General features: G+C 38.7%; 2 protein-coding genes across 2 annotated transcripts; both read left to right on the top strand.

The window, feature by feature from the left end:
- Window positions 1-784: 784 nt before the first annotated feature.
- EAF01_007546 (uncharacterized protein) lies at window positions 785-1450 on the top strand (the record flags this gene model as incomplete). Its single annotated transcript, XM_038915802.1, has 2 exons — window positions 785-1018; window positions 1106-1450. The coding sequence occupies 2 exons, from the start codon at window positions 785-787 to the stop codon at window positions 1448-1450; spliced, it is 579 nt and encodes a 192-aa protein (XP_038768273.1).
- Window positions 1451-14051: 12601 nt separating this feature from the next.
- EAF01_007545 (uncharacterized protein) lies at window positions 14052-17178 on the top strand. Its single transcript, XM_038915801.1, has 5 exons — window positions 14052-14385; window positions 14458-14525; window positions 14597-14628; window positions 14685-16530; window positions 16586-17178. Exons 1-5 carry the CDS (start codon window positions 14379-14381, stop codon window positions 16871-16873), a joined length of 2241 nt encoding a protein of 746 aa, XP_038768272.1. The 5' UTR covers window positions 14052-14378; the 3' UTR covers window positions 16874-17178.
- Window positions 17179-19651: the final 2473 nt, after the last annotated feature.

The raw sequence follows: 19651 nt of genomic DNA, 5'->3' as shown, positions 1-19651 counted from the left end.
TTAATTCTCTTGAAAACTAATAAAAACTCTGAAAATAATACTTTAGCCTTTATAAAAATAGTCACTAATATTTTAATTAAATTCAATAATAGCTTTCCTATTACTAGTATCTTTATGGAAATACTATAAGAAAATATAAGGAGATCGATAATGATTAATGAGTCGATATATAATATAATAAATGCTTGTCAAAGTACTATGATAACAAAAGCTATAAATATGTTGTTATGAATCTTGTTCTTTCCTTGAACACTCTAGATCTAAAGGCCCCAGGGTAAGTCCCAACTAAAAATACATTCCTTGTTTACCCCGCATTTTTCCATCCAGCTGCAAAGCTGCAGTTAATGAGACGGGAACAAAATCTCCGGGCCAATCAAAGCGATCAATTAACAATACACACGTCAACTGAATATCTAGATTTCAACATTCATATGAATATTAATGACAAGTAATGCGTTTCTATACATGTCGTGCTACATTAATCCCTAGTCCTACATCATTACTTGGGGAAATATTTGCCAATAAAAACTTGCAATTAGATATCGCTACGTAACTAAGCGTGTTCGTACTACGTAGGTAGCACTCTTTCTTGTATCTTGGCAGTAGTATCGCCTTCAATACTTAAAGCTTTCAGTCCCTTCCAAAGTACTCATACACTTTCCCAACATACCTCTTACATAGTCCTTTAGAAATGAACATTCTCACGCGAGTAATCAGCTCAACAAGTCGACCAACTCCAATATTATCTTCGATCAAACGACAAAGTATAATAACACGCGCAACTATGACTACCATCACCGACGCAATCCTCAAGGACCATGAAGAAATCAGGCAATACGCGGACAAAATCCGTCAGGCTACGGATGATGACACACGAGCACGCTGGCAAAACCAATTTACGTGGGAATTGGCTCGTCACTCCATCGGAGAGGAATTGGTAGTCTATCCTGCGTTTGCAAAATACCTTGGTATGCAAGGTCAGAAGATGGCCGATGAAGATCGTGCTGAACATCAAACTGTATGTTCATCTACCTCTGCAAGCAGTGTGCAGTAGCGAGTGCATTTTGTGTTGGCATAAATGGAAAAGCTAATGATATAAATACAGGTCAAGGAAGCCCTCTACAAATTCCAGAAACTTGAACCATCAAATGAGGACCTGATTCCTACGCTCGATGCACTCATGAAAAATCTCAATGAGCACATTAAAGGCGAGGAAAGCAATGATCTCCCCGCTCTCGAATCGGCCCTTGATAACAACGAATCCCAAGCTATAGCTAAATCTTTTGGTCGCAGCAAGGCATTTGTTCCTAGCCGTAGCCATCCCAGTGCTCCCAGCAAACCACCCTTTGAAACGGTTGTTGGATTACTGACGGCGCCAATTGATCACTTGGGAGATATGTTTAGAAAGTTTCCAGATAATACTATTAGTCCTAATCCTAGTACGAAGTGAAGAAAGTTGATGGTTGGTATTAGGGCTGAAGGACTGTTCTGGGAGATAGATGACCATAGTAGAGGAGTCCCTTATGATTGCGGGATTGAAGGAATCTCAAGGAATTAGCACGTACCTGGCACTAATGGCATTATGTATTCGCCTAGCTAATGTTCATACATTACTCAATTATTCGAGGATTTTTATCGTTGAATTTACACTTATCTAACCTTGCCATAAGTGTAATGTTATGAGAGTCTTGTCGTGTAAGTGCCTTGGGTAACCGATTTCCCCACTATATACATGTCCCTACTACATACACGACTTTGAAAATATCGACATTATAGCTTCAAATATCGATGATATATATACCTTTAGAGACTTGTATAAAGTTTATATTAGATTATTTGAAAGGAGTTCAAATTCCTAAATATATTTAGATAGTTAATTTCTTTAAAATTAATTGATTTATATTCTCTTAATAATATAGAAATAAAACTACTTTGAAAAAACAATTCCTTCTCAATATGAAATAAATGCTTTCTAATAATTAGGAGGAAGTTTTAATTAATCAAATTAATAAGCTGATATAGAGATTTATTCCTTTTACAAACTGTATAGTTAGAAATCTTATAGAAAAGATTCTAGATAAAAAGGTAAAAAAGAATTAGATTAGTAATTTTGTTAAGAGGTATTCAATATATTTTAAAAGTTGATATCTTTATTATATTAATAATTTGTATATGAAAGCTGATAATATTACTATATTTGATTACTTTTATAATCTAGTTTAAGTTATTTTCTATTATTATTAATCTTTATTATTTAAAATACTTTTACTAATATTCTTCTTTTTTTAATTTAATTGATAAAAGTAATTATAAAATATAATATATAATTAAGAAATATATATAATTAAGATAAGAAGGGCTTTATAATTAGTATAAGGAGGATGATAAAAAGGATAATGAATATTAATGTCTATAATAGAGGTAGAATAATAAAAACTAGGTAAGATAGATTAAGAGAGTTTATTATCCTATTAACATCTATATTTATTGATAAAATAGTTCTTTCTTTTATTCTTATTTATAAAGGAGACTTAGAGGATTTATAAGATATATGAGTTCAGGATATGTTGAGATCACTTGAGGGGGGGAATCATCAACTCGAATTACTATATATAGTATTGTATAGCCTATATAAAATAAATAATATAAATTGAGATGATTTAGAATAAGGTATAATCCTTTTTAATATATATATAATGGGAAGATGTTACGGAGGTACCCGCACCGCAACATGGATTATAAGATAAACCTAAGGCCTTGGTGTTGGAACCTACGAAAACAGCACTGTAGGGACAGTTGGATTAAAGGGTAACGAAAGATAGCGGTAACCGAATCAATAAGCAATGATTAAAAGATAGGTACCTATCTTTTGTTGGCACCTATCCTACAGTAGGCACAGGAGGGATAGCGGTTACAGGTTATCTAGTAAGCACAGGTTAGATAAGCAGTAGTATCATATAGGTCACGGGGCAAGTGTCACGTGATGGATAGACAGGATAGGCAAGCTATCCAGGCTATCCGTGGATAGACAGGATAGACAGTCTACCCAAGCTATCCAGACGAGAACGAAGGTCTATATAAGGGAATGGGTTTCATTACAATGTAGAGCTTCGTGCTCAAGAACAATCATTAGTTTCATTACTATAGTTACGAGAATTGCAACCAGTTACAACCTTATTGAATTCCTACTTGAAGTCTAGTCTAAACCACCTCGAGAGATCTCTAGACACTTCCACGTGACCCTAGAGGCAGCTCCCGTAACACTTTGAGCACCCTTTCTGCTTCAAGTACCGATTCAATACCAACCGCCAGTATGGCAGCCAACAGTTCTTCCAAAAGCCAACAGGCCCCAGCAAGCAACTTCGATGATGTCGAAATGACTGATGCTCCCAAGGAGATCACCATCAACGAAACACTCAAGATTGCCTTACCAGACAAGTACCAAGGAAGTCGACAGGAACTCGACACCTTCCTATTGCAACTTGAAATCTATTTTAGATTCAACCAAGACAAGTTCACCGAAAGGGAATCTAAGAGTATTTGGGCCGTGTCATACCTCAGAGGTGAGGCAGGCAAATGGATTCAGCCATACTTGCGCGACTATTTCGAGCATGACGATCAGGATCGCATGCAACCCACTCGAACAATCTTCAACAGTTTTGAAGGGTTTAAGACAGAGATACGTAGAATCTTCGGGAACTCCAATGAGCTAGAGGTAGCGGAAGATAAGATCTTCAACCTCAAGCAGACAGGATCAGCATTGAAGTATGCTACGGAATTTCGAAGATATGCGGGAACAACCAAGTGGGACGAAACCGCCATCATGAGTCACTATCGTAAAGGACTCAAACCAGAAGTCAGACTGGAGTTAGAAAGATCTGCCGAGAGTGTAGACTTGAACGACCTAATCCAGGACTCCATCGAATCAGATGATCGTCTTTACCGATATCGACAAAGTCAAAGATCATACAAACCCCAGGGAAATCAAAAGCAAGAGCGTTACCGCAAGAATGAGGGAAGACCACGTTACAATCCACAGAGATATGGAGACCCTATGGAACTCGACGCTACGCACCACAAAGGTGGGAATGATGATCCGGAAAAGAAACGAAGACGAGAAAATAACTTATGCTTTGAATGTGGGAAAGCAGGGCATCGGGCAGCAGAATGTCGAAGCAAGAGAACAGGGGGCAAGAAGGGCAACTTTAAGAATAAGTTCGGCAAGGGCCAACTTAATGCCACCTTCACGCCACAATTGTGTGCTGTTAGCATGACAGGGCTAGCCACGCCACCACCAGCTTACGAAGAAGAAGAAGAGGTCGAAGGCCTCTCATGGGTAAACAAAGACCCGCAGTTAGGAGAATCATGGTCTATTCGGGAAATTGACCAATGGAACCGTCGTATCTGGAAATTTGGAGATACAGACGAAGGAACTATGAACGAGGACCTCAGCGTAACAGACGCTGAAGAGGGCGAATCGTATGAGGTTCGGTACGTCGATCAGCATCGAATTCTATGGTTTGGAATCACTACGAACACATCATTCATAGAAAGGATCAGTACCGATCACCTCCAGTGGCCAGACAGAGGAGAGCTATGGGAAGTGTTTTATCACCACACATCTGAAAGAAATGAGAATCAGGTTCTATTTTTATGCAGAAGAGTAGGAAAAGAACACCGGGTCCAGGCTCAAGCCATATTACCACCACCAGTTGTGGGTACGATAATGAAAGTCACTCAAGGGAACTACCGGTACACCCTATGGAGGGATTTACTTGATGACAGAGCTAGATCAGGGACAAGCGCTGCCTATCTAGAAGAGGAAGAACCTCGACGTGTAACATTTGCCGATGAGATCATCCAGAATAGCGAGAATAAGCAAATTACACCACAGCTAAATGCTACAGGACAAGCAGGACAAATATACTGCAGAGTCAAGATAAATGGACAAACACAGCCAGCCATGATAGATTCAGGGGCTACAGGAAATTTTATTGCACGAGAAGCTGCAAAGTACCTGGGAATTCCACTCCAAGAGAAACAAGAACCCTACCAATTGCAGTTAGTTGACGGACAGCTAGCAGGATCTGACGGGAACGTTTCTCAAGAGACACGACCAGTACGAATGAGCATAACCCAACACTCAGAGGTTATACAGCTTGACGTTGTGCCATTGGGCCAACAACAGATCATCTTAGGGATGCCATGGTTGAAGGCACACAACCCTAGAATAGATTGGTCACAAGAAACAGTGACATTTGATCAGTGCAAGAACGGTCACGACGACACGTTCAAGGCGTCCGCGAGACGTAACACGCGCCAAGGAGAGTTGAACGCGAACAACACCGGCGACGTAGGACACCCAGTCCAGGGTCCTCCATTAAGAGCGAAGGCCAGTACACCTCCTCTACAAATGCAGAAGCCAACGACACGGCAGGAAATCGCAATCAAGGCAGAAGAGCCTATGATACCAGAACAGTACAAGAAATACGAACATGTGTTCAAGGAACCAGGGATCCATGAGGCTTTGCCAGAACACAAGCCATAGGATCATGAGATAATATTGGAGGAAGGCAAGATGCCTGTGCACACCCCAATTTATTCAATGTCAGCCGATGAGCTAAAGACGCTCAAAGAATATATCGACGACAACTTGGCCAAGGGATGGATCAGAGAATCCACGTCCCAAGTGGCAAGTCCAACTATGTGGGTACCTAAGAAAGATGGTACTAAGAGACTAGTTGTGGACTACAGAAAGCTCAACACGCTTACAAAGAAAGATCGATATCCACTTCCATTAGCTACGGAATTAAGAGATCGGTTAGGCGGAGCAACAATATTTACCAAGATGGACCTACGAAACGGGTACCACTTGATTAGAATGAAGGAAGGCGAAGAATGGAAAACCGCTTTTAAAACAAGATACGGGCTATACGAATATCAAGTTATGCCATTCGGGCTAACGAACGCACCAGCTACTTTCATGAGACTTATGAACAATGTGCTGTCGCAATACTTGGACACCTGTTGTATATGCTACTTGGACGACATCCTAGTATACTCAAACAACGAGGTCCAACACATCAAAGATGTCAGCAACATTCTTGAAAGTTTAGCCAAAGCCGATTCGCTATGTAAACCAAGCAAATGTGAATTCCATGTTACGGAAACGGAGTTCCTAGGATTCACCGTATCAAGCCAAGGGCTCAAGATGAGCAAAGATAAGGTCAAGGCAGTGCTTGAATGGAAGCAGCCAAATACAGTTAAAGAATTACAGTCCTTTCTAGGATTTGTCAACTTTTACCGAAGGTTTATTAGAGGATATTCAGGGATTACAACATCCTTAACCAACCTAACCAAGAAGGATCAAGGAAGTTTCGAATGGACCACCAAGGCGCAGGAGTCATTCGATACACTCAAACAAGCAGTAGCGAAAGAGCCAATACTGTTAACCTTCGACCCTGAGAAGCCAATCATAGTGGAAACGGATTCCTCAGATTTCGCTATAGGCGCAGTTTTGAGCCAACCAGGCCAGAATGAGAAATGACAACCAATCGCATTCTACTCTCGAAAACTATCACCAGCCGAATTGAATTACGAAATATACGACAAAGAATTACTGGCAATAGTCGATGCATTTAGAGAATGGCGAGTTTATTTGGAAGGATCGAAATACCCAGTACAAGTGTACACAGATCATAAGAACTTGGTTTACTTCACCACAACGAAGCAGTTAAACAGACGACAGGTCAGATGGTCGGAGACCATGGCCAATTACAATTTCAAGATTTCATATGTTAAAGGATCAGAAAACGCTAGAGCCGACGCTCTTAGCCGAAAACCAGAATACCAAGAAAATAAGTCGTACGAATCATACGCAATATTCAAGAAAGAAGGCGAATCACTGGTTTACAATGCACCACAGCTTGCAGCTACTCATATATTGGAAGACAACCATCTCAGAAACCAAATCCAATCACATTACGACAAGGATGCTACAGCTATACGCATACGCAAGGCAATAGAACCAGGATTCACAATAGAAAACGAAACCATACACTTTCATGGAAAAGTATACATTCCGAGTCAAATGGCCAAGGAATTTGTGACGGAACAACATGGGTTGCCGGCACACGGACATCAAGGAATTGCAAGGACATTTGCAAGAATACGGGAAATCAGTTACTTCCCACGAATGAGAACGATAGTTGAAGAAGTTGTTGGAAATTGTGACACCTGCATACGGAACAAGTCATCACGACATGCTCCATATGGTCAGCTCCAGACCCCAGACATGCCTTCTCAGCCATGGAAGTCCATTACATGGGACTTTGTGGTTAAACTACCACTCTCAAAAGATCCTACTACAGGAGTTGAGTACGATGCGATACTCAATATAGTAGACAGGCTAACGAAATTTGCATATATGATACCATTCAAGGAAACATGGGATGCTGAGCAACTATCATATGTGTTCCTCCGGATCATAGTAAGCATACACGGAGTACCAGATGAGATAATCTCGGACAGAGACAAACTCTTTACCTCGAAATTCTGGACTACCTTATTAGCACTTATGGGTATTAAGAGAAAGCTATCAACAGCCTTCCACCCACAGACAGACGGTCAAACAGAGAGGACCAACCAGACAATGGAAGCATATCTTAGATGCTATGTAAATTATCGACAAGACAATTGGGTAGAACTATTACCTATGGCACAATTCGCATATAACACATCGGAAACGGAAACCACGAAAATCACCCCAGCACGAGCTAATTTTGGGTTTAATCCACAAGCGTATAAAATCCCGATACCACAAGAAGTTAATGCCGAATCAGCAATAATACAAGTCGAACAACTAAAAGATTTACAAGAGCAGCTCGCTCTTGATCTAAGATTCTTATCATCCAGAACGGCAGCGTACTACAATACGAAACGTAGTATGGAACCTACGCTTAAAGAGGGGGATAAAGTTTATTTGCTACGACGAAACATCGAAACCAAAAGACCAAGCAATAAACTCGACCATAGGAAACTAGGACCATTCAAAATTGATAAGGTAATAGGAACGGTTAACTATCGATTGAAATTACCAGACACAATGAATATTCACCCAGTATTCCATATATCCTTGCTCGAACCAGCACCACCAGGAGCGCCAAATGCGCCATTTACAGAAATCGAACCAGTCAACCCAAACGCCATATACGACGTTGAAACAATACTAGATTGTAAATATGTCAGGGGCAAAATCAAGTATTTGATCAAATGGTTAGACTACCCACATTCGGAAAACACATGGGAACTCAAGAAGGATCTCAGCTGCCCTGAGAAACTACAGGCATTCCACCTGAAGTACCCACATCTGCCAGCAAAGCCTCAAGCTCGGCATCAGACAACGGAGGTAACGAAGAATCGAAGAAGTCGAAGGAGGGGGAACCACTAGGAACGGGCGCAGCGACATCTGCGGTTTCTTTGTCCACACGCTCTTTTTCCAGCTTTTCCTTTTCTTCCAGAGCATCGAGCTCATCCATAGAACTAAGACCAGCAGCTATCATTTTCTTTTCTCGTTCATCCAGAAATCGTTGTTGTTTGCGCAAACGAAGAATTTTAGCCATGGCCTCTTCCTCTTCGTCGCGAAGGCGCTGGCGCTGACGATCAATGGACTCCCAGTCGGATACGGAAGGCATTTGATTTCGCTCTCTCACATCGCAGGTTTTGCCCTGCCTACAGCACTCAGCACAGCGACCAACATTAGGACCAATTTTCATTCCAACACAACGTTTGTTGGATTTTTCACAACGAGAGCATGCAACCATTTCGACTCCTAACCTCTCAATCCGCTGACCAAGGGATATTTGTTCTGTTCGTTTTTTGGTACGCTCAACTGGCATATTGAAAGAAAGAAGCAGTTAGTCAATCAGTGAGAAATTGATATGGGGGAACCCCGCTATATAGACGCTTGGGACAAGCGCTAGTCTAGGAAGGGGATAGTGTTACGGAGGTACCCGCACCGCAACATGGATTATAAGATAAACCTAAGGCCTTGGTGTTGGAACCTACGAAAACAGCACTGTAGGGACAGTTGGATTAAAGGGTAACGAAAGATAGCGGTAACCGAATCAATAAGCAATGATTAAAAGATAGGTACCTATCTTTTGTTGGCACCTATCCTACAGTAGGCACAGGAGGGATAGCGGTTACAGGTTATCTAGTAAGCACAGGTTAGATAAGCAGTAGTATCATATAGGTCACGGGGCAAGTGTCACGTGATGGATAGACAGGATAGGCAAGCTATCCAGGCTATCCGTGGATAGACAGGATAGACAGTCTACCCAAGCTATCCAGACGAGAACGAAGGTCTATATAAGGGAATGGGTTTCATTACAATGTAGAGCTTCGTGCTCAAGAACAATCATTAGTTTCATTACTATAGTTACGAGAATTGCAACCAGTTACAACCTTATTGAATTCCTACTTGAAGTCTAGTCTAAACCACCTCGAGAGATCTCTAGACACTTCCACGTGACCCTAGAGGCAGCTCCCGTAACAGAAGAATTATATAATTCGCTTAAGTATATGATTATATATTTTGATATAAATAGAATTTTCATTTATAATAAAAATCTGAAATACATAATATAAAGAACAAATTATACTAGCTAAATCTTTTAAAATTTAAAATCAATTTAATTAAAAATTATTCCTTTTTTATATCTTTTTTATTTTATAATCAAGTTAAAGAAGATGAAGAAAGATTAAATCGAATTGAAAATTATATATAAGTAGGGAAAAGCCTTATTCATTAAAGTGAAGTAATTGAAGGGAAAGAATGTTGAATTGATTTAATTAGATGGGGTATTTGTATTCAATTGAATTTGAAAGAACTGAGAGTAGTGTTACGCCGGTCCATCCTCGGTACCGCGTCACATGACTCTTAGCACGTGATGGACCCTGCATGACAGGCATAACGGAATGTAGGTCCGTACAGACCAAAGGTCCAGGACCTCTCTAGGTCCTGAACGCTCCAGTACAGTACGAAGGTCTATATAAGGGAATGGGATTTCATTACAATGTAGAGCTTCGTGCTCAAGAACAATCATTAGTTTCATTACTATAGTTACGAGAATTGCAACCAGTTACAACCTTATTGAATTCCTACTTGAAGTTTAGTCTAAACCACCTCGAGAGAACTCTAGACACTTCCACGTGACCCTAGAGGCAGCTCCCGTAACAAGTAGGGGGGGTTTAATTATTATATAAGGATAAATAGAAGTAGATTATTCTTTTACTTTTTTATAAAACTTGAAATATAAAAGATTAAATCTTTTTAATGAGGGAATAATAACTTAAAGCTTATAAGGCTTTAATTCAATATATTTTTTAAGAATATAAATAAAAATCGAATTTATATAGAATTTCTTAAAGTTATTTTATTAAATAACTATTATATTGTAATAGGCTCTTTAATTTTATAATCTTTTTTCTTTACCCTTTTGATTTAAATAGATTAGATCTATTAGAAATAATAGATAAACCTTTTTCTTTAATTTAATAATTATATAAAGAAAAGTATTTTGTGTTATAAGGTGGAGGAAAAAGGCCTAATAAAAGGTTCTTAATGAAAGGGGGTGTTACGGGAGCTGCCTCTAGGGTCACGTGGAAGTGTCTAGAGATCTCTCGAGGTGGTTTAGACTAGACTTCAAGTAGGAATTCAATAAGGTTGTAACTGGTTGCAATTCTCGTAACTATAGTAATGAAACTAATGATTGTTCTTGAGCACGAAGCTCTACATTATAATGAAACTCATTCCCTTATATAGATCTTCGGACCTCATGAATCGACAAGTCGATTACCGTAAAGCCGATTTCGACAAGTCGGTTTCCTGATCACGTGATGTCCATCACGTGATCTATAATGATGCTACCGCTTATCTAACCTGTGCTCTCTAGCCGATTGTCCCTACAGCGCTGTTTCCGTAGGTCCCAATACCAAGGCCTTAGGTTTATCTTATAATCCATGTTGCGGTGCGGGTACCTCCGTAACAGGGGGGTGGCGAAGTGGTTCTTTTCATATAAAGGGGGGGTTTCGAATTCGAAAAGTATATTAAGCTTTAAGTAGAATATAGTGAATGTGAATTGAACTATTGATTTATTGAATTCTATAAATGTAATAATCTAATTTATAAATCAATTAATTCATTCAATCCTAAAGAAATCAATTATAATTAGAAATCCCTTTTTAATATATTAATTAAAGAAGATAATATAAAGAATATAGTATTTTAGTCCTTTAACGTGGTTTAACACCGAGTGCACCATATCACCGAATGCACCACTTCAAAATACACCAAAATTAGCCTTTTCCTAATATTCATATTTTAATACTTAATCAATATTTTTTAAAAAACAAAAAAGATTTATTAATAAGAAAATATTTTTTTATAAAAGTATTAAGTTTCTATATAAAAATTTCTATTATATTCTATAAAAAGTGAAAATTGTCACGATTTTCGTTACAAAAAAACTATTCCTATAATAACTACTATATTAATTCAAATTTTTAATAAATAATTAAATTTTTATAATATTTATATAATTAAATGTTACAATTTCAAATTTTGAAAAATTATATTATTAAATAAAGAAAGTGCACGGTTACGTACAGACGTATTTTGTATGTAAAATTCGTGGTGCACTCGGTGATATGGTGCACTCGGTGTTAAACCACGTTATACAAATTATATATAAATATAATTTAATACAATCTTGTTTGTTTTTTCAAAGAATATCTTATCAAATAGTCTAAACCACTCTCTTTATTTTTATATAAATATCTTTATATAAAACCTTAAAAAATAATCTAATTTATAAATACCTTTAATAAGAAGATAAATACTAATTAGTATTGAGATCATTTGGAGGGGAGGAGTTGTCAACTCGAATTATTATATATAATACTATATAGCCTATATAAAATGAATAATATAAATTGAAATGATCTAGAATAAGGTATGATTCTTCCCAATATATATATAGTGAGAAGAATCATATGATTCGCTTAAGCACGTGATCATACGTTCCGACAAATAATAAAAAGAAAATTCTGTTAGAGAATTTAACTATATATTATTTAATTTAAATTCATTTAAGATTGTTATCTTTGTTAATATCTTTTTTACTAATAATAAGGATTATTCATTTTAAATAAACTATATTATTATTATAATGAATAAATATAATAATATTATTATTATTTATTAGTTATTTATTAAATATAAGAGAATTATATATAACATTTCACTTTAGAATTATATGAATTAGTTTAAGGATTTAATATTAATATAGTAATTACTTTTATAATTAATATGATTTTTGGTAAAGAAATTCTATTAGTTTTATATACTAATTTAAAGTTATTATATGATTACTTATTAAATTAAATATAATTAATAAAAAGAGATTAATAATCGATATTATAGTATTATATTAATCTTATAAGAGAAAAGAGATTATTAAAGTTATATGAATTAATGAACTAATTAATTTAGCTGATATAATAATAAAGGGAAAATTAAATTAAGTATTTATTAATCTTATTAATACAAATAAGATTAATATGAAAGTAATGAAATAAATTGAAAGAGAGTAGAATAATAAGAGAGGTAATTTTATTAGGTTTTGATAAAGTTATAAATTGAAATTTTAAAAAGAAAGTTTCTAATATACAAATATTGATTATTAGGATTTAATGAATAGCTTTAATTCATTAGCTATTGTATTACAATTGTAAGCGAATATAGAATATAATAGCTTTAAATAAAAGCAGAAGAGATTAGTTCTTTTTGTAGTGTTTATATAAGACCTATAAAATTCTGTACTTGACTAGCTTTTTAAACAGAATACAATATAGACATTTAGGACCTATAAATACCGTGGGTGCTACGTCTTCCGTATCCTTCTCGAATCAACACACACCATACCAGACACCAGACCACGAGCATAGAAAGGTATGTGGAGGAATTTTGCATCATAGAGGACAGAGAACCCTAAGTTTTGGCAGGAGTTGTAACTAATGATGAAAGAAGACTGAAGAGAGAGTTACAGTAGAATAATACGAATAGAGTAAACAAATTTACTGTCATATCTACGTTTTGGATCTAAGCCCTGAAATTGGAGATTAGTTTGACAAATAACCACCTTATTTATATGGGATGTGGATTCCAAGAAATCATCATCATTACTGTGACTAGATATATGAATACGTTTATTAATGCCAATGCCTATAATGGTCCCGATGGAACTTGATACCTAACATGTATTGATTTTGTGACACAGAATAGGGCGACACTCCTTTTGATGTGGTTTCTGAATCTCTTTGGGCCTCTTTGAACAAAAATTTGCCAACACAACCTTTTCCCACCCCCCACCAAACAAGACGTCACTTTACCAACCAAAGTGGCTCAAAGTGGCTCCTACTCCTGCCAGGGTTTGCTTGGTGGCTCACCCATTTTTCGTCCGTTTGTTTTCGCCTTATCGCTACCTAGGTAGGTAGCTTTTAATCAATAATCCGATCGTATCACGTGATGAAGAGGGGTGAACGAAGTTAGTAGAATGGGGGAGAATGATTGGAAGTGTTTGGGAAGTGCTTGGGGAGGGGTTTGTTTGGAGGTATGAGCAGCTTGGGTTGTTGAGAGGGGAGGGAATATTTTGGTAGGTAGGTAGGTAGGTAGGTAGGTATAGATATATTCGTAAATGTATATGTTGATGTTGATGTTGATAGGGAGAGAGGGAAGTGGATGTATTCGTAACTGTTTATGTTGTTGTTGATAGGAAGAGAGAGGAAAGAGTATTTAAATGTCGGATATTTACTTGTTATGGATGTTTATATTTATTCATATAAAATATAATTCAATCCCAAAATAATACACATGAACAAGGCTGTCTATTACATGTAAATAGCCGTGTATGGCAAGTTCCCTGATGTAATAATGAGCGAATTGGTCGAGAAAGATCGAGAAGCTTCTTCGTTCAGCTGGAAGCGCTTGTAGGTTAGTGAAGTGTGGTGTGTGTAGACAACGGACCGCGCCTTCGCCAGATTAGACTGAAAAATTAAAATTTCTGAGAACCCCTTCTAGTATTTCGTACTTGGTCAAAAAAACACAACCAACTTGAGGATTTGATTATCAACAAGAAACACCTTTCCCATATTCAACAAAAAGCTTTTATCTTTTTCTTTTCAGACTTTCCAAGAAGGGATTCCAATTTTTTTATAGATATCCTTTCTTCCCTTATCTTCAGAAGATTCTGCTTCTTCTTACCTTCACGTACCCCCCCATTTACTTTTAAGCGCAAAGACAACAACTCAAACTCAATATGTCTGGTATGTGATGAGTACTTTGCTTAGATATTCTCTTTGATCTGGACTTTGATACTAACTATCACCGTGTTACAGTCGTCGGTGTAGATTTCGGTACTCTTAACACAGTCATCGCGGTCGCAAGAAACCGTGGTGTCGATGTTGTATGTCTTCACGCTCTTGGATGGGTTTTCTCTTTGGTGGGGGTTGTTTATGCTAACTATCTTTTGCGCAGATCACAAACGAAGTTTCGAATCGTGCAACGCCGTAAGTTATCTTGATTCCACTTCACCTGCAATATTTCTAACGTATCTGCCATTTAGTTCCCTCGTAGGATTCGGACCCAAAGCCAGATACCTCGGTGAACCAGCGAAGACACAAGAAATCTCCAACCTGAAGAACACTGTTGGATCCCTCAAGAGATTGGCAGGTAGATCGTTAAAGGACCCAGATGTCGCTTTAGAACAAGATTATGTCTCGGCTCCTCTCGTCGACCTCAACGGTCAAGTTGGTGCGGAAGTCACATATTTGGGCAAGAAGGAAAGATACACTGCTACTCAACTCGTGGCTATGTACCTGAGCAAGATCAAACAAACAGCTTCTGTTGAGTTGAAGCTTCCAGTATCAGATATGGTCATGAGTGTACCAGCATGGTTCACCGATGTTCAACGTAGAAGTTTGATGGACGCTGCTGAGATTGCCGGTGTCAAGCTCCTCCGTTTGATGAACGATACCACCGCCGCTGCATTGGGTTGGGGTATTACCAAGTTGGATCTCCCAAGTCCAGAGGAGAAACCCCGTCGTGTGGCTTTCATCGATATTGGTCACTCCAACTATACCGTCTCGATTGTGGAATTCAGAAAGGGTGAACTCACCGTCAAGTCAACTGCTTACGATAGACATTTCGGTGGACGAGACTTCGACAAGGCTTTGGTTGAGCATTTCGCCGCAGAGTTCAAGGAGAAGTACAAGATCGATATCAAGACCAACCCTAAGGCTATGGTCCGTGTTGCTGCTGGTGCCGAGAAGTTGAAGAAGATCTTGTCCGCCAACGCCATGGCTCCTCTCAACATTGAATCTTTGATGAACGACGTTGATGTTAGCGCCATGTTGAAGCGTGAGGAACTCGAGGCACTTGTGGAGCCACTTCTGAGCCGGGCCCATGTTCCTTTGGAGCAAGCTTTGGCTGATGCCGGGTTGAAGGCTGAGGATATCGACATTATCGAGCTTGTCGGTGGTTGCACACGTGTCCCAGCTCTTAAGGAGCGCATCCAACAATTCTTCGGAAAGAACCTTTCCTTCACCCTCAACCAAGATGAGGCTATCGCGAGAGGATGTGCTTTCAGCTGCGCCATTCTTTCCCCAGTTTTCCGTGTCCGCGACTTCGCCATTCACGATATCGTTAACTACCCAATCGAATTCACATGGGAAAAATCCCCAGATATCCCAGATGAGGATACCAGCCTTACCGTTTTCAACAGAGGTGGAATTATGCCTTCAACCAAGATCCTTACTTTCTACAGAAAAGAACCATTTAACTTGGAGGCCAAATATGCCAAGCCAGAATTACTGCCCGGCACAATGAACCCATGGATCGGAAGATTTACCGTCAAGAACGTCAAGGCTGATTCAAAGGATGATTTCATGATCTGCAAATTGAAGGCACGTCTCAATTTACACGGTATCTTGAACGTTGAGCAAGGTTACTATGTTGAGGATATGGAGGTTGAGGAGCCAATCCCAGAGAAGGATGGTGAGAAGAAGGATGATGTGAGTAACCAAATTTCTGATAATGTTCAACCCTATTCCGAAGACGAGCGTCTCGCAAAACGTCCCCGCTTACAGGGACATGATAAACTAACACACACCACCAAGGCTATGGACACCGATGATAAACCAAAGACCAGAAAGGTTAAGAAGCAAGTCCGAAAGGGCGATCTTCCAATCGTTTCTGGTACTGCTTCCCTCGACAGCGCTGCCATTGCCACTGCTTCCGAACAAGAAAACACCATGAACATGGAAGACAAATTGGTCGCCGATACCGAAGAGAAGAAGAACGAGCTCGAGACTTACATTTACGAAATGAGAAGCAAGATTGACGATCAATATGCCGAGTTTGCAAGTGATGAGGAGAAGGAGAAGTTGAAGGCCAAGCTTGAGGCTAGCGAGGTTAGTTTTTTTTCATTGCTTATACCTGGAATTAGTCATGCTAACTACAAAATAGGATTGGCTCTACGATGAAGGTGAAGACGCATCTAAGGCTGTCTACATATCAAAGATGGACGATATCCGCATGGTAGCAGGACCAATTGCTCAACGTTACTTTGACAAAGTCGAAGCTGAGCGTGAGGAAGTCAGAAAACAAGAAGAGGCTGAATTACAGAGGAAGAGAGATATGGCTGAAGCTGCTAAACAAGCTGCGATGGCCATGGAGGCAGCAGAGAGTGGAGGAAATGGTGACGAGGTCATGACGGATGCTGAGAAGGTCGAGCCAGAGGTTGAAGAGAAGTAAACAGAAAATATATGATGCGAGAGGCGAGGGAGTTGGGTGGAAATAAATAGACTAGGCATGACGTACGTTGTGGTACAACTGCGAAGCTAGGAATGATCTTATAGAATGAATGGATGTTATGAATATGAATACGATTAATGGGGTTTGAATGGAATGGAGTGATGTTGTGCAATTTGATTTATTTGAAGATTTGGGATTCTAGGGTTTAGAGAGAGGGGAAACAGACAAGGGGGGAGAGGGGGTAAACGAGAATGTATGTTTAATATTGATTGTTATTAGATGTTCATCTTTTGTTATTTGTTATATCAACTAGCTAGTTAATATCTACTACTTATATACTCACTCAAGTTTCATATCCTATAAGTTTATCTGGATGCAAAGCAAGTCAAGTTAAATCATGTCAAATCATGTCAAGTCAGGTTAAATCGAGTCAAATCGGAAAGCTAGCAAAGCATTCAGAATTGCAAGGAATTGACCAATTGGGGTTATAGGTTATAGGTTACAGGTTATAGGCTACAGGAAATAGAACAAGGGGGAGAAGAAGAAGAAGTAAATTGTGAGAGATTAATTCTTGGAGAGTTGGACAGTTGGACAGTTGTTATTATTATACTACCTACAAACTACTATGTAGTAGGTAGGTAGGTAGGTAGGTAGGTATATTGTGATTGTGATTGTTAGATATGAATGGGATGGAATAAGTAGTATATCGTAATCTTTCTTATATAAGTTACCCGACTCGTATAGTTATGGATGAATAATTATATAACTATTAGATAATTAATTATATCACATATAACGTAGTTTATCAGTGGGTCGACTATATCAATGAATCGACCACTTTTACCTCGAATTATCACTTTAAAGCTATATTATTCAATAATAATTAAATCAATTGATTAAAATTATTAGAAATTTAATAATTTAGAATCTATTATATTATTTTGATAGGTTCTTGTATTATAACCTGTCTTTTTATATTTACTATAATATTAATTAGAAGATACTTCCCCATTAGAATTCCCCCCTTTTTAACACTTATTGTTCACAATAAAGGAGCAGGCCAGTGGAATGCATGTATTATTGACTATGTAGATTAATTGTACTAAGGTAAAATCTAACTACGAAGTGGAAGTGATATATGCACAGTAGCTTAGAGCACGTGCCACAACTTCCAACACTCCCCCAGAGAGCTTACTCTCTCAGCTTCAGTAGTTAGTTTCTTTAAAATTCCTTTTATACGCCCAATAACTGATTGCTTCGAAATTCGTTATTCCTTGATCGTAGGGTTACTGTTTTAATATGGTAGACCATCAAAATCCGATCGTATGCGAACAGACCTTAAGCTTATCTGTTATTCCACGTGATTTTCTTGAAATCATTAATTTTTTTATTTTTATTTTTTTTTATTTTTTTTGATAAATTCGACGTAAGATGAATCCAATGAATCTGATGAAATAGGTGAAATGGGTGGATTCAGTGATTTTGGTCGATTTGGTCAATTTGGTCGATTTAGTCGATTTTGGAGCACATACCACAACTTCCAATACTCTCCCAAAGAGCTTACTCTCTTTGAAACCCCAGCATGTTCTTGAATCTCTCAAATATCACCCTTGCGCATGGTTTTGTTAATCCATCTGCAGCCATATCACTTGTATTGACATAGCTGGTATTGACTAGATGTTTTTCTGTGAGATCTCGAATGAAGTGGTGACATATGTCAATATGCTTTGATCGCTCGTGTAGATGTGGGTTCTTGGTTAACGCTAGCGCTCCTTGGTTGTCTCCGAGCATTTGAACTCCGCTGTTGCTCCCGATATACTGTGGTCGCTCTAAGTCCCTCAAGAGTTGGGCTACCCATTGCCCTTGTTTGGTGAACATCGCCATGGAAATGTACTCAGCTTCTGTACTAGATGTAGCTACAGATGTCTGCTTCTTGCTTGCCCATGAGATTGGTCCACCATAGAACATTACTACCCCACCAGAGATGCTTTTTCGATCGGTTCTATCGCTTGCCCAGTCTGCGTCGGTGTATACTTTGATGGTGCGTTGTAGGAGGTCATATTCTTTGCAAATATCTGATTGAACTCCCCCAGGCCCAAAACGTAGTTTCTGTTTAATAGTTGACCTCAAATATCTCATAAGGTTTTTGAGTGCAACGCTGTGATGTTTGGCAGGGTTAGACATAGCTTGTGCTAATCTCCCGAGACCGAATGCGATGTCCGGTCTAGTGTAAACCATAGGGTGGATCGTACTGCCGATTGCTTGCTGGTATTCGTTTACATCAGTGAGCTCGTCGTCTGGGAGCGTTGGTCGTAGTTGGTTGTAATCCGAGATTGGTATCTTCCTTGGAGTGTGTTGACCATGGGAGATCCCGAATCGGGTAAGCATTGCATCCAGATACTCTTCTTGATCCATAGTTAACACTCTCTCTGATCTGTTACGAATGATGCGCACTCCTAAGATCTTACTAATCTCCCCCAGGTCTTTGGTGTTGAATCGAGCAGAAAGGTTGTGATAAAACCATTGAATATCTCGTTTTTGTGCAGCAGCAGTAACAATATCATCTACATACACTAGGAGAATTAGCTGGCGCGGGTGATTGGTGTATAAACACGGATCCGCAAGGCTTTGTACGAAACCCATCTTGGTTAACTCTCCTTTCAGAAGAAGGCTCCAATCTCTACCAGCTTGCTTTAGCCCATAAAGACTCCGAAGTGCATGTAGAACGCGGCCGCGATGAACATGAACACCTTGAGGGGGTGCTAAATAGATTTCTTC

This window comes from Botrytis porri (genome assembly GCF_014898465.1).
Source record: "Botrytis porri strain MUCL 3234 chromosome Unknown BPOR_010, whole genome shotgun sequence".
In the NCBI taxonomy this organism is placed as follows: Eukaryota; Fungi; Ascomycota; class Leotiomycetes; order Helotiales; family Sclerotiniaceae; genus Botrytis; species Botrytis porri.
The sequence above is the reverse complement of the archived record's forward strand: the minus strand, read 5'-3'. Positions and strand labels throughout refer to the sequence as shown.

Coding starts and splice junctions, on each gene's coding strand:
- EAF01_007545 (XM_038915801.1), top strand. Junction 14,526..14,596: donor GAAACCGTGGTGTCGATGTT/GTATGTCTTCAC, acceptor TCTTTTGCGCAG/ATCACAAACGAAGTTTCGAA. Junction 14,629..14,684: donor GTTTCGAATCGTGCAACGCC/GTAAGTTATCTT, acceptor TCTGCCATTTAG/TTCCCTCGTAGGATTCGGAC.